At 49.1% G+C, this 13,728-nt stretch overlaps 5 protein-coding genes across 5 annotated transcripts; 2 read left to right on the top strand and 3 right to left on the bottom strand.

Moving 5' to 3' along the window:
- Window positions 1-38: 38 nt before the first annotated feature.
- HD556DRAFT_1423791 (uncharacterized protein) lies at window positions 39-4,763 on the bottom strand. Its single transcript, XM_041304566.1, has 13 exons — window positions 4,508-4,763; window positions 4,280-4,444; window positions 4,138-4,221; window positions 3,983-4,089; window positions 3,631-3,933; window positions 3,236-3,581; window positions 2,966-3,173; window positions 2,699-2,915; window positions 1,207-2,646; window positions 1,057-1,153; window positions 918-1,003; window positions 736-866; window positions 39-682 (listed from the first exon to the last, which is right to left on the bottom strand). The coding sequence occupies exons 1-13, from the start codon at window positions 4,719-4,721 to the stop codon at window positions 379-381; spliced, it is 3,702 nt and encodes a 1,233-aa protein (XP_041152703.1). The 5' UTR covers window positions 4,722-4,763; the 3' UTR covers window positions 39-378.
- Window positions 4,764-5,122: 359 nt separating this feature from the next.
- Window positions 5,123-6,592, bottom strand: HD556DRAFT_147270 (uncharacterized protein). Its single transcript, XM_041308470.1, has 5 exons — window positions 6,325-6,592; window positions 6,241-6,271; window positions 5,854-6,187; window positions 5,521-5,795; window positions 5,123-5,469 (listed from the first exon to the last, which is right to left on the bottom strand). Exons 1-5 carry the CDS (start codon window positions 6,456-6,458, stop codon window positions 5,302-5,304), a joined length of 942 nt encoding a protein of 313 aa, XP_041152704.1. The 5' UTR covers window positions 6,459-6,592; the 3' UTR covers window positions 5,123-5,301.
- A 704-nt stretch (window positions 6,593-7,296) lies between these two features.
- Window positions 7,297-8,232, top strand: HD556DRAFT_1450899 (cytochrome P450; the record flags this gene model as incomplete). Its single annotated transcript, XM_041307840.1, has 5 exons — window positions 7,297-7,442; window positions 7,496-7,592; window positions 7,647-7,783; window positions 7,836-7,961; window positions 8,016-8,232. The coding sequence occupies 5 exons, from the start codon at window positions 7,297-7,299 to the stop codon at window positions 8,230-8,232; spliced, it is 723 nt and encodes a 240-aa protein (XP_041152705.1).
- On the top strand, window positions 8,198-9,685 carry HD556DRAFT_1531706 (cytochrome P450). Its single transcript, XM_041309506.1, has 5 exons — window positions 8,198-8,576; window positions 8,630-8,716; window positions 8,773-8,854; window positions 8,911-9,033; window positions 9,090-9,685. Exons 1-5 carry the CDS (start codon window positions 8,495-8,497, stop codon window positions 9,337-9,339), a joined length of 624 nt encoding a protein of 207 aa, XP_041152706.1. The 5' UTR covers window positions 8,198-8,494; the 3' UTR covers window positions 9,340-9,685.
- Window positions 9,686-11,105: 1,420 nt separating this feature from the next.
- On the bottom strand, window positions 11,106-13,614 carry HD556DRAFT_1423826 (uncharacterized protein). Its single transcript, XM_041304567.1, has 10 exons — window positions 13,333-13,614; window positions 13,176-13,274; window positions 13,087-13,127; window positions 12,858-13,036; window positions 12,754-12,809; window positions 12,647-12,702; window positions 12,519-12,597; window positions 12,456-12,464; window positions 12,144-12,402; window positions 11,106-12,084 (listed from the first exon to the last, which is right to left on the bottom strand). Exons 1-10 carry the CDS (start codon window positions 13,420-13,422, stop codon window positions 11,468-11,470), a joined length of 1,485 nt encoding a protein of 494 aa, XP_041152707.1. The 5' UTR covers window positions 13,423-13,614; the 3' UTR covers window positions 11,106-11,467.
- Between the last annotated feature and the right edge of the window lie 114 nt (window positions 13,615-13,728).

Genomic DNA, 13,728 nt, shown 5'->3' on the forward strand with positions numbered 1-13,728 from the left:
AATTCTCAACTCAGTGATGCTGCGGAAATTGCGTTTGGTCGTGACGAAGCGGATAGATTGCTCAAGGAACTGACTACAGCGGGTGCTTGCTAGGTACTGTCCATGATAGGGCAAGGCCCAACAGATAATAAACAAGGATCCAAAAAAATCAACTGATACCTCACGCGAGAACACTAATCTCGATGTTCAGCTCGCAAACGGCTGCCGGCCCTGTTCCCGCCCGATCGTATCTTCAATACAAACCACGAATTGCAGGACAGCGTACAGTTCTGCTGCGTTCGAAATTTGCCATTCATTTGCCACCTGGCAAATTTTATTTGCAGTCGCAACAGACTAAGATCCAACTATGTGGAGTCAAGCGATTCTTAGAGCGACTGGTCATGAAGCTTCCTCTGCATCTAGCTGCCCACCCACAGTTGCCCAACAGTAATGCCCGCATCCGGCTGCACATAGATGGCCCGCCAGTGTTCTCTCCCCCCGGCTCTCAGAGCAAGTAACCTCCTCTCCCTCCTCACCATCACCATCACCATTTCGTTCTCTGATCAGCGAACGCCCACGTGTCGATAAAGAGGTTGGGATATCGACCATCGGACGCCCCATGTGATACCGCCTATAGCACTCCTGGTGGCCACCATGCGTGCAAACAGAACATTGGAAAAGTAGTGTGCGGACGGGAAGATGACTAATGACGATGAGTTCTCAGCGTGCAGAGTAACATAGAGTACTTTGACTGACCATATCGAACACTTCACAACTGCACTTTTACATGTCGTACATAATGCGTGAGCTCCTGTCACCGTTCGGGCGCGTGAAAGAAGGATAGGTTTTCGACAACGTCCGCAGGCAGTGTAAATGATGGTTTCGAGCTAAAACTTATGTTCAACACCGTCCCCGCCCATCAGCTAAACAGGACCTACCTTGGTGGTATTTGAAACATCCTCGAAATTGCTGCATTTACGTAAGTACGCAGCACAAGTGTGCAGTCGGAGGCGAGTGAGTAGTTCTTGCGGGTATTGGTTTAGCGTTCGTGACAGGCAAACAAACATCAAAGCTCACCGATATATGCCTCTAAGAATTGCAAGCCTCTCCTCCGGCTGATTCCCAGTTCCTTCGCTGCAATGAGCGCCAGCATAGCGCACATCTGAACATCACCCTGATTTTTGTTCCATCAGATATTATGTGAGACCACCTCAAAATATCCCTTACTGTTTCTGCAAATTCTTCAACTGCCTCCCTTAGTGCGTGCCATGCTGCCTCGCGAAGCTGAGCTTCCTCTTCCATTACAATACGACGTCGAGATTCAGTCATACCACGCCAGGCTTGATGATTATCCGCGTCCGCCTGCGAGACATCCTCATCACGATGTATGAGCCCAGTGTTTTGCTCCTGTTCGCGGGCAGATCCGACTGTGACTGTGCGAATGCTGCTGTGGCTTGCCTTCTTTACCAAATGAGAACTCTCAGACGCTGGCTGCGCAGGAGATGGTAGTGACGCAGTAAGAACAGCGACGGTGGCACTCCGCGTGCGACTCTTCAGTCGTTTGGCGTTCGAGCTCTTTCTGGAGCGTATCTTCGCCACAGAAACTACTTTTACCTTGACCTTCCGTGGTCTGGTACTACACTCCGAGTCACGGCCGCTATGTCCTTCGCCGTCAGTATCCGTAGATCCAGGCGACGGACTGGCCTCATCGTCCTCATGCTCCTTACTACCATCATCCTCATCCTCCGTCCAACGTTGCCCAGCGAGTCTGGAGAGTGGGCTGGGATGCGCTGGGCCTGTACGGCCCATGCTAAGACTCCTCGACTTTGATATTATGGTTTGTCGAGGGATATCAGGCGGTGCATCTCTTTCGTTTTCACTATGGCTATCCTGGGCATCGGCGCTCACCACTGCGCAGTTTTCACTGCCGTCTGACGAATCTGAGTCATCCAGGGCGCCTTCACCTACGTGACGGAGGCTTCGGTCGCTCGCACTGACACTAGGTGTGCTAGGGGTCTCGCTGTAGGCTGTAGGCGTGCGGTTATACACAGACGGCCGCCGCACATGTCCCTGTGCCTGTGCCGCGGTGGAAATAAGAACTGATGGACGACGAGTTGTAGCAGGCGTCATGATTGCCGAAGGCGGGAGTGCTGACGCTGGCGGAAGGGAAGTAGGTATGTGGCGAGGCGATGAGGATGTAGACGACGCAGGCGTCAAGTTTCGTGAATTAGGGGGTGGCTTAGTTGTGGGCAGGGCGTCTCGCTCCCCTTCACGTTCTCTCGATGCAGAGGTTCCGCTGCTATTTTTCGATGTGGAGCGTTTGTCTTCAGGGTGAGGTTGAGGGTATGTCTGACTGGATATATGTGGTTGAGCGGGGGAAGTGGAAGTATGGCGTGTCTGTTGGATCATCTTGGAGACAGAATCTGACGAGGCAGCACGGTATGAGGTGGGTTTTGAGGTGGATCCTGAAGCATGTGGTCCAGATCTTGTGCTAAGTGTAGGGATGGCAGCAGGGGCTGAAGCAGAGTGCGTGAGGTGCATGGTAATCTGATGGCTCTTCTCCGAATGAGGTGAAGGTTTAATGTACTCCGGAATGATGTCGGTAAGCAGAGAACCAAGTAGCAACCATACTTGTGCTGTGTGCACGCTTCCTGCTTCGATAGACGCCTATGGATATTTGTTCACTTATAGACACGCCCCGTACGGAAAGAGCACTCACCTCGGCGTTTACCTTGCAAACGGCGGTCCTGTTCCTCCCGTCAGACTCGACAAGGTACTTTCTTGCCAGGTGCTCAAATGACCCCCCAGATTCTGGATCACGAAGCCCTCCGCGTACATACATACCCATAGTCTGCAGAATGGGCATGCGAGGCTTGTCACCAAGGCATTTTAGTTTGAGCTTTCGTTCAGAAAGTACGTGTCGTTTGTCAGGGTGACTGCATCACAAATGAGAAAATAGCTGCGACATAAAGTGGAGAGTACGAACATATCGTCGTAGGGCACTTCCCATCTGGCCCTCCTGTCTGAGACAAAAGCTAATGTTCCGTCGGTATCTCCATCGACACCAACATTCCAAGAGAGTGCCACGCGCGGAACGGCATCAATAGGGCGTACAGACCTACGTAAGTCAACTTGAGCAAATGTTCCAGATGCATGCTGCACCCAAAGCGCATGCGAATCACGAAATATGGCATCTGCAGATGCGGGGCACCCGTGTGGTTACTTCAATGAGACCTGACGTGATTTGAATACATACCAGTCACACCCCCCTCCGACACGCTCACTTCAACAGTCCATTTAGCAATCCAACCACGTCTTACATCCCATATCTCTACAGCATCTGCGCCGTTACTTTTGGGATCCTTGTCTTTAGTGACAGAACTGGAGGCATTGATGAACGCTGGAGTCGCGGACTGTAGTCGAGGGCTGGCTAATAGCTCACTGCCACTCCCTCCGCCAAAGTCCTCATTGGACACGAGTGCAATCTCGGAGGGAAACTCAGGACGCCAGAGTACTCGGCGTACAGGGAACGACGGATGTAGGGTATAGGTAGGCTGATGCGCAATATGAACGGACGTGCCAGATGTAGCAAGGTCCCATACCTGATGCTCATAAGTAAACGTAGCGCAATAGTGCAAAAAACCAACGTGCTTTGACAGTGTGGTCCAAACCTCCGCTGACTATCCAGCTCCTATCGGCACCAATAACATCCCCGGCATTATTGGAACCTGGAGTGCTACACCAGTCCAATGCGAGAATTGGACCTGTATGTGCGACAGGTAACCTGTCGAGCTGACCTCTCTGGCCCATTTGAAGATCCCAGCGATAGATTGATCCGTTGTCAAGACCTACAACAGCTTGAAGGGGATGGGATAGACATGGCGAAAAGACAAGAGAGCGAACAGAGGTTGGATGGTGGATCTTCATGATGGACTTCGACATATCCCGAAGATCCTACGCGAAAGTGAGCTACCGAGGAGGTCGGCACACGATAAGTACACACCCAGACACGCATATCGCCATCAGCAGAACCTGTAACACAGTAGTACGGAACTATAGTGGAACAGGATAACTTGTGAATCGAACGGATATGAAACTTCGTCTTCCTTTCTAACGGTATTTGAGATGTAGAATCTGATATCAGACCAGTCTACGCACCGTACTTGGCATTACCAGCTCTGTTGAGGTCCCACATAATGAGGTCCCCATTCCGCGCGCTTGTGAGAATCTTGTTGTTATAACCTTCAGAGGAGGAAATGGGAATGAAGCGCTGAACACCGTAGGATCTGTAACCGCTTACTGCCATGGCACCAGGCAACATCAGTACTTGCACTGTCAATCTTCAAGCCACTTCCATCCCATATGTTCCGCGACGCTTCTATACGATGCCCACCGCGACCAATAGAGGCTTTGTGGTCATTATTTATGATATCTTCTGGATCAGACAGACGCAAGATGCGCAAGGCTAACGATAATTTTGAATTACGCGTCAATCTCGTGCTACACAAAATATTGAAAAGTGGCTCACATTCTCGTCCTGCAACAACGCATCTTAAACCATCGTCGCTCTTCGCAATCGTCCCTCCACCATTGGTTGTTGCACGGTGTAAGCGGACATTTCTCACTGGTCCTTGGTAGCCATGTTTGCGCGAGTCCGAGTACAGGTCCGCCGTATAGCCTACGAGAGACAATGGTACTGCAGAATTTAGCGTCGACGCACGCCTGGGGACTGTTGATTGCATGTCCCAGAGCCCGTTGAAGTTCGATGAATCAATCCGACAAGGTGTTATTGCTTGCCATTTTAGGCAACCATCCCTAGTTCTTTGTCAGTGACCGGTTGACCAATGACCATATCCCAATTATGTAACTCCCGGTCAGCCTCGTTATCATGTCTTTGACTTCATTTGTCCGGTACCAACACCATGCCATGAAGGTGGGAGGCTCACAAACAAATTGAGAAAGCATTGTACCGAAATGTTGCTTTACCGCTACGGCTCGTATACTGTCTGCTTCATACCCTTCCAGTGCAACTATATTCTCGTAGCATCACGTCTAGTAGGCGCCAGTTCCTACCCATTACTAAAAGAGACGGACCTCTAAAGCTGGTTGTTGACTCAATTCAACCCCCCCATAGTTCCTCTGAACAGTATCTAATTTCAGCTACAGGTGTCACCGTTACCAGCCTGAGGGTCCACAACTAATTCATTTGTCTCACTATTGCCAGTCCACACCTCTGACATCAGACAATCATGACCGATAGCTACCTCCTGCAGCTCTAGTCCTCTCCCGAAGCCTGTCGGACTTTAGGTCAAGTACGCCCTTTCAAGATATTGGAGCGATGGTCTTCCCATATCCTGCGCTGACGCCTCCAGTGATACTCTCAATGAATACACCCGAATATGTTAGCGCCTCGGTATCACCCTCCTGGATACCGAAATGCACAACATCGCCCTGCTGCGAAGCTGTTTCATTGGGATCCGCGAGTGGAAGCTACTTTGCAATTCGACAACCCTTTATCGCGTCATATAATAGCTTACTTACCTTTAGTACACCAAAATGATAGTCGCCTTGGCCAGCTGCACCGGGTGAAGCGTTCGAATTCTCCATGAGGCTAGTGACAGCCTTCAGTAGCTCTCCATTGGTAGAATAGAAGACGCCAAGGGTAAGATTCGTCCAGTCGATCTGGACTGCAAAGTTATGCCAGTCGTGGGAGGTAAAGGGCGTTTCAAACAGAAGGTCAAGTGCATGGTTGCGGACTTTCAGAAATCGAGCATCAGAGACAGGTACAGTGCCTGTAGGGATGGTGAAAGGTGAACCTATATCAGGCTGTGTCAGGGGGGAGATATAACAGCTTTGGCATCATGTAACACTGACCGAACTGTATTTCGAAGACGTGGCTTCCATCATTAGGCTCAATCCAGACGATCTGGTACTCATGGCTCATATTCAAAGGTTTCTCCAACTCCTCCATAATGGATACATGGAACACAGTGGTTCCTACATCGGCAATAGCGTTTAAGGCGGTATGGTTCCCATCCTTTTGCGCAATGAGATCCGTCCTGCGGAAACCGTTTTGAGGCGTGCCACTTCCAGGGACGAAGACAGAGGTATTATCAATCGAAATAGTTATCGGCTGCTCTACAGGAGACCCCGGATTGGGTGACCACAATGGGGTGGCATTGAACGCGTGCCCAAGGAGTTGAGTATACTGCGAATCGGTTATTTAGTAGTCGATCATCACCAAGTAGGATACAACCATACATGTGAGGCATTCATATTGCCTTTCACTACTCTGCAGCGAAGTTAGCCCGCGTTTGGCGAAGCAGCAAACGAGACGATATTTACGATAAGTAGGGGTCCACGGAATTGTCCAGGTCTTCAATGGTATAGTTGAAGGGGGCGCGGCCGTCATAGATTAAAGGGGTTGCCGAAGTAAGTGATACAAGAGCAGCGAAAGCGAGGACAGTTGAGCGTAGCATCTTAACCGTTCAATGCCAGCTTGAAACCCAAGGCGAGAAATTTAAAGAATAGCATGCCACCTGCCAGTGCGCATTTATCGGGCTAAAGGAGAAGCTAGGAATAACTATTAGCATACATCGGTTACAACATTGCTGCCGGGGGGAGAAGGAAACGGCATATGAGAAGAAGTCTGCATAACGTGACGATTGAGAGTGCTCGTTAATTTGGATCAAATGGCCCTATGGGATGAAGGTTTCTCCGTGAGGAGAATATCGCCCCTCCTCAAAAATGAGTTGTGATTACCAGCCACGAAGTCCGCCCAAAAATGAGCAGAGATCATCTCCATGGCCTAACGGGGCAAGTCGTGGACCCGTGGTACTCAGTAGGCTGTTAGCCTATCACGAGTCGACCGGTCACCACAGGCCACGTCAAATCAACAGCTGCCTGGTAGTCTTGTTGGCAAAACTCACGCGGAGGGTGACAAAGCTTGGCAGAACTCCAGACTCGCGGAGATGCAACTTAGATCTGATAATATATAGTTTAAATTCAATAGAACATATCCCTAATTTATGTAAGGCAAGTTCGGAGTACGAAGTTACACTTTTAGAATGGCGACCCACTTTACTTCCGCTGAGTCGACCTCTATCACAATGTTTTGTAAACCTAACGGTCGACGATCCTGTGGCATGATCAATACAATGGCTCATCGAGAACGACGTGAACATCTACCTTAACACTGTAGTACCCGTTGCTCGTTACAGCAAGTCACCACCTCTCTGCTCTGGAGTATCTAACGTGTTGCAAAGTAGCTACTAGCGGGTGTCCGAATCGTGACTATCAGCAAGCCGGACCATTCCAATGGCGATTATCATTGCATGCACCCTTATCATTATCTTAGCCAGCGTCTGGATAGTGAAACAACGATATCAGGCCACAAGGCGGTTGCCATTACCGCCCGGACCACCTGGACGTCGGCTATTGGGAAATACAATGCCAAAGTCATAGTAAGTCTCTGTCAAGGGACACCAACATGATCTCTATCTAACCCCTCACGCAGTGCACCGTTTCAATTCGCGAGATGGACAGAACAATATGGACCTATGTTCTCGCTCAAACAAGGCCATAGGATTTTCGTGATTATAGGACGTCAGCAGGTCAGCATGAAACAACACATTGTCTAGTCAGGCATGAAGTATATCACGTCACAGGCTGCAGTGGATATCATGGAAAAAGAGGGAGCAAATCTTGCCAACCGCCCGCGTTCTATTGCAGCGCAAGAGACGTTGACTGACAGGTTGGGACTGCTCCTTGAGGGCTCTGGTGAAATATTTCGCCGGTTGCGCTGGTACACATCTTGTCTCTACCAGGCGTGATCAGCGAGACTGAATGTAAAGCAGGGTCTTGCATGCAGGCTTGCAACCCAAGGTTGCGGAGACTTATGAGCCCATCCAGACGGGACATTCGAAGAATCTGGTTCTGGATATCTTAAATGATCCAAACAACCACCAAGGTCATGCCATGCGGTACGAACACTAGCTCTTGCTTGTGCGGTACAGGTGATAATCCGAGCATTTAAGTTATTCAGCTTCCGTGGTCATGTCCTTCACCTATGGAAAAATTACTCCGACTTCATATACAGATCCTGAAGTTGTTGCCGTCAATAAGAGTCTTGCGCGTTTTCATCAAGTTATCCGGCCGGGAGCATACCTTCTGGATACGTATGCAATCCTGCGTTTCGTCCCAGGCTACCTGAGTCAGCTGAAGGCATGGCACAAAGAAGAACATGCTCTATAACAGGCAGTTGGACGCGGTGCGAAGACAATTGGTTCGTGATTTTCTTATGATGATATATGTCCTCGCTCGCCACTGTGAAGCGTGAGGGGACTACGAGGCCATCCTTCGCGAGGTTCATCTTAGAGCACTAGAAACAGTACCAACTCGAAGACAAGGACCTGGGATACGTTGCAGGAACGATATTTGCGGCCGGTTCTGATGCAGTAAGCTCTTGCATTACATCGCGTCTTCACTTGACAACTGTTCGTCCGCAATCACAATTATGATGATGGCTGCTGCCACCCACACAGATACGCAGGCTCGCGTACAAGAAAAACTCGATAACGTCGTGGGGCGTACGCGGCGTAGGTTATGCCTTTTCTTTGTCCATCTACTAACTCAAATAGCTCCTGATTAGTGCCGACTTTTGATGATCAGGAAATGCTGCCGCAGGTTACCGCGTTCATGCTCGAGAGTTTGAGGTGGAGACCTGTCAGTCTTGGAGGTACGTCTTATTTGAGTTGTGATGACGCGATAACGAACGACCACCTTTCACTACAGGCTTTGCGCATCGCGCGACCAAGGACATCATTTGGAAGAACTACCTGATTCCGGCAGGTACGACTGTGATTGGGAACCATTGGTCAGTAGGCAATCATTTTCGTCCTCTCACCTTTGGATCTGATGCTCGTGTTTCAGGGCTATCGCAAACGATCCTGAGGTCTTCCCGGAACCACACACGTTTAATCCTCAGCGTTGGATTGACGATGCGGGTCGTGTGCGCGGTGATCTCCGATTTTTCACTTTTGGCTTTGGCCGCCGGTGAGTGGTATCGTTCATCTCTCGACCATTTGTTATGCCTTACTTGGAAATTTCAGAGTGTGTCCTGGTCAGCATGTCGTGAATCGGTCAGTCTTCATCACCACAGCTCTTATTCTCTGGGCTTTCCGCCTTTCGGAGAATCCTGCAGCAAAGATCGATACGCTTGCATTCTCGGACAGTGCAACATACGTGCTGCTCCGTTTGAGATATGTTTGGAGAAGAGGATCGATGAGAATGTGGTCAGGGAACTATGCGCACCGGGGGAGTGAACTTCTTTATGAACTCAAAAGTTCTTATGCAGGGTGACGTAGCGACTGAATTTATACAGGTTGTGTCTTTTGTTCTTTCTCTTCGTCCCAGATTTGCAGGGCTTTATTTTTGGAAGCAGTGACGATCCATCGATTGTCTTGGAGGAACGCGAGTGTTGTCGCTGTTTTCATGTGTGCTGGGGCCGGCGTCCCTCGCCTTCTCACCATAAGAAACGCTTCTTTTACCACATCGCGATGCAATCCTGACATCACTGAACAAGGAGATGGACGTCAATAGCGTTATTACTATGATGTTGTTTATTACCCGCAATTCCATCTATCCTGCTTTGCCTCTCCCAAAAGCTTTTGTCCTTGGCTGTCACGAGTTCTTGTCGAACATAGCTTAAAGCAAGATGGTGCACGCTGGAGAACGCCCCCTCGCGTCACTGATCAACAACAAAATTGAGCGCCTGGAACAAGTCCCGAACAACTCGCATAAATGCAAACATTGCGGAGACACTGGTAGCTCATCAGGTGCTCGAATTCAGGTTGTGACAACAACCTAAGCACTGTACAAATGCAACTACTCCTCTACGTCAAGCAGCGCACCTATTTAGTATGGAAAAGACCGGCGACCCCACTGTCTCTCAATTGTAGGGCATGCAGGCAAAGTAGAGCGCACATTCTCTGGTCTTGACAACACAATCCGTGCGACGGTGTAAGCTCTCAATTGAGACACTCATGCGAACCTTCGACACCACAGCGCCATAAAAGCCGCAGAGACCGGGAAGTCAACCCATCATCGACATACTCACATACACACTCGTGAAGAAGTTGGCATTGCTGTTGAGACTGTACAGGATCTTTTGCGTGGCCACCTCCGCTCTCGACCGAGACTGGCCTCGTGATACAGATGAACTCCTTGCCGGTCTGGCTGAGAGTATCTCACCGGGCGATGTCGCTGCTGAAAATTTGTGGCTCTCGAAGAGTTGAAGAATTGGAGGGAAATGCTTTTGATTTCGACCAGTTAGATCAGGTCGAACAAAGGCTATTCTACATGAGGTTGAGTTAATTACAATGGCGAGGATGCTTCGATGATGGGACGAGGCAACATTGATGTCTTTATTAGGAATGTCGTACACAGTGTGACGAACGCTCGAAGCTTCCGTTCTGACCACGGGCCAAAGCGAACATTGCTGAATTCAAGAACTGTATGGTCAGGGCATTCCTAGGGCTGCTCAAGGATAGGACCTATGTCATTATAATCAATAATCTGGAGGAAAGAATAATACAAGTACATCGACATTCGAGTCAGCGGCCACAAGTGACTATTCATTCGGATAGGCAGACAAGTCCTCGAGATATGCTAGCCTGCAGCTGAGTAGTACCAGGAAGTATCGTGCGATCTACGGGCGAGGAGCTGCAGAAGCAGCCATCATATTCTTGATGCTTGGTGATGTGAGCAAAAAGTGTTTGTTGGAAGTGACACGGGTATCAAGTTTCGAGGGGTAAAACGAGCAGTTTGTGAGACTCCCGACGGTAGCCTAGATGAAAGGGTAGATCATGATTTTGTCTAGCCGGTGCCAGTTTTGATTCCATGGGAATTCTGAGGATTCCCATGGGTCCTGGATTTATCGAATATCCGGACTCCAATGCCATCCTAGACTCGTGATTAGTAACTTTTCGTCTTTTGGGATACAAGGGAGTTGGAGGTTGAACGTGAGGTTGATCAAGAGGTGTTACTGTGGAGTTTCGTCAAGACTAGGTCATATAATCAAGAATTCTCACGGGGACCGGGAGCTGAGCAGTACTATTGTCGCTTTACTGGTTTCATCAAGAATCACTCCGTAGAAAAACAATTGTATGGAATCACACAAGTCTGTTGCCTTCCAATGCAAGGAAGACTGGTACATGGGAATTCAGCATGCGGTATCTAGTATTTGGTATCTGTCAAATGTATGCGGAGTAAAATACATTGAGCCTCATTCAATGAGTGCTAACGCCGAGATGGTAACAACGACAACATGCGGGGCATAAACAATAATCGAACTTCAAGAATATGACAATAGAAAAACGAAAACGAGGGAATGCGAAACTCACAATCTACAGACGAGCTAACAAAAGATAGTCGAGCCCGCTCAACAATAAGAGATGATTGTAGTCGACAGGATCGCAGCGTAGATCAACTACTTGAAAAGAAAACGACGACGGACGGGCTTGTGAACCATCCGTTTGCGGCAAGTCTTGTGGCCTGTCGGGGTGGCACTCAATGAGCTCGATACAGCAGTGGCTACGAGATTGTTGGCCGATTGTGAGGTTGCAAGATAACTCGGTGTAGAGGTGGTTGCCACCGCAGGTGGCTGAACCGTAGATGTAATGAACATTGTACTAGTAGAAGTCTCGCACGATGGAGGTGAGGCCGCTGAGGCTGCGGCACTGGAAGAGATCGTGGATGATGAAGCGGGTGACGAAGGTGATGGGTATGATGAAACAGCTGACGAGGCTGCAGCACTAGAAGATATCTTGGATGATGAAGCGGGTGATGAAGAAGGTGATGGGTATGATGAAACAGCTGACGAGGCTACAGCACTAGAAGATATCTTAGATGATAAAGCGGGTGACGAAGCAGGTGACGAAGAAGGTGATGGGTAAGATGAGACGGCTGGCGAGGATGATGCAACAGCTGAAGAGGATGATGCTGAAGCTGAAGAGGATACTGAAGTAGCCGATAAGGGTGATGAAGCAATTGCTACAGGCGGGGCGGCGGCAGAGGACGATGTACCAAAGATGTCATTCTGTGCTCCTGTGGCGATATATCAGACAAAACGTTTCCAATGACAACCAAAGCATGAAAACCCTCACCGTCCTGGAACCCACACTTGCTATTGTACGCCGGACTCTTAGCATTGCCGCTCAGGTCATTACCAGTAACTGCGATATTGTTGCCCTCAGCCTGATTCCAGATCAGGATTTGCTTTGCGCCCTGAGTACATGTACTCTGGTCCCCCTCGCACCAGACGGGAGGTTTAGGGGTGGCAAGAGGAGTAGTGGAGGTAGCGCCGGTAACCATGCACTTGAATCCCTGCATGTAAATGTTAGGCTCGCCGCACCCATCCGGAATCTAGAAGATGTTGTCAATTAACGGTAATGAAACGCAACCGAGAGGCAACGAACCCAAACCCACTGTTGAAGATGAATGAAAGTTAGCCTTGTCGAGAGAAACCATTAATAACTCACAGCACAAGTGCAACCATCTGCGGGACAAGCAGGCATGTCCTTGGGAACATCGTAGCTTGTGATACGTTTCCAGGGGGTGCTATAATGAGGGTCAGGGGTATTCACAGGGTCATCGGATATGAACGCACTTATAGCGGACGGTAAACACGACGAGGTTGTCAATCGTAACCTCGCTGAGTTCCGACTGTTCGATTGGTAAGCTTTGCGTTCAATCAGACAGCAAACAGTAGCAGACCTGGTAAGAGATTGCGAATGCAGTCCCAGCAGCCATGGACTGGTTTTGTGTATGCACTACCCATCGTTAGTGCGACTGTTCGACCAGGTCTAATCTGTACTCACTATTGGGACTACCTATGCAATCACTTTCAGAAAGAGGAGAGCCTGCCAAGTTTGCGATGGAGTAGTCGTCGGGGTGATTTTTACCATCACCCCACTCAGTCGCAAATTGTCCATTAAATGACAGGGACGTCACACCACGGTTGGCGGCTACTTCAACAGTAAAGGAACTTCCGGCAGGTCTGAGACATACAATGAGATTTACACAATCAGAACAAAACACAAAACACACAGTTCAAGGAAGTCTCCTGGCGCAGGGGGAAACTCATCACACTAGACAATATAAGCATAAACTCATGACTCCAAAAAATGTAAACTCACCCCGTTGAAATGATGAAACCAGTAATCGTTCTTCTGTAACATCCACAAGGGGCTGACAGGGTCGTCATTGTTATAATTGACCTGTCCCGCCACAGTTCCCTACAGACACAATGCTACTATCAGCGTTGAATCATGCGACATGGAACATTAGACTGACATTAAAGCAATACATTGCCTTGTGATACGCGGCCATATGCGCGTTAGTTAGCAAAGCGAGAGACGATAGCGCAAGCAATTTTAGAGTCATTGTGTTGTACCGAAAAGGATCGACAGGAAAAGAGTGGTGTATGTGGACTCTTGGAGGCCAAATTCGCGTGCAACGCGTATGATGCTTTGAGAGAAAGGAAAGACCACAAGGTTATGAGAGAAAGAAAGATGAAAAACAGTGAGCGTCTGGAATCTTGAAATATGCAGGGACGGTTGGACCGTCTATCCACTAAACTTCTTTTGTTCTTATACAAACCGTAATACAAATGGGGCTAAGGCGGGATCACTGTCCGCTTTTGGTTATCTACAAAAGGTCAAGGTAAGAAGAATCATGGTTCATTCCCTT

The sequence above is a fragment of the Suillus plorans genome (assembly GCF_016647745.1).
Source record: "Suillus plorans strain S12 chromosome Unknown HD556scaffold_115, whole genome shotgun sequence".
In the NCBI taxonomy this organism is placed as follows: Eukaryota; Fungi; Basidiomycota; class Agaricomycetes; order Boletales; family Suillaceae; genus Suillus; species Suillus plorans.

What these genes read in the sequence shown, in the direction of transcription:
- HD556DRAFT_1423791 (XM_041304566.1), bottom strand. Translation starts at nt 4,721, where the DNA reads ATGCAATCAACAGTCCCCAGGCGTGCGTCGACGCTAAATTCTGCAGTA. An exon ending in ATTCTTAGAGGCATATATCG is followed by an intron (nt 1,004 to 1,056) that starts GTGAGCTTTGAT and finishes AATACCCGCAAG; the next exon opens with AACTACTCACTCGCCTCCGA. An exon ending in ATGTTTCAAATACCACCAAG is followed by an intron (nt 867 to 917) that starts GTAGGTCCTGTT and finishes CATAAGTTTTAG; the next exon opens with CTCGAAACCATCATTTACAC.
- HD556DRAFT_1423826 (XM_041304567.1), bottom strand. Translation starts at nt 13,422, where the DNA reads ATGACTCTAAAATTGCTTGCGCTATCGTCTCTCGCTTTGCTAACTAAC. An exon ending in TTGCATAGGTAGTCCCAATA is followed by an intron (nt 12,810 to 12,857) that starts GTGAGTACAGAT and finishes AACGATGGGTAG; the next exon opens with TGCATACACAAAACCAGTCC. An exon ending in CATTCGCAATCTCTTACCAG is followed by an intron (nt 12,703 to 12,753) that starts GTCTGCTACTGT and finishes CCAATCGAACAG; the next exon opens with TCGGAACTCAGCGAGGTTAC.
- HD556DRAFT_1531706 (XM_041309506.1), top strand. Translation starts at nt 8,495, where the DNA reads ATGATGATGGCTGCTGCCACCCACACAGATACGCAGGCTCGCGTACAA. An exon ending in CGTCGTGGGGCGTACGCGGC is followed by an intron (nt 8,577 to 8,629) that starts GTAGGTTATGCC and finishes GCTCCTGATTAG; the next exon opens with TGCCGACTTTTGATGATCAG. An exon ending in GAGACCTGTCAGTCTTGGAG is followed by an intron (nt 8,717 to 8,772) that starts GTACGTCTTATT and finishes CTTTCACTACAG; the next exon opens with GCTTTGCGCATCGCGCGACC.
- HD556DRAFT_147270 (XM_041308470.1), bottom strand. Translation starts at nt 6,458, where the DNA reads ATGCTACGCTCAACTGTCCTCGCTTTCGCTGCTCTTGTATCACTTACT. An exon ending in TCCGTGGACCCCTACTTATC is followed by an intron (nt 6,272 to 6,324) that starts GTAAATATCGTC and finishes ACTTCGCTGCAG; the next exon opens with AGTAGTGAAAGGCAATATGA. An exon ending in ATCATTTTGGTGTACTAAAG is followed by an intron (nt 5,470 to 5,520) that starts GTAAGTAAGCTA and finishes ATTGCAAAGTAG; the next exon opens with CTTCCACTCGCGGATCCCAA.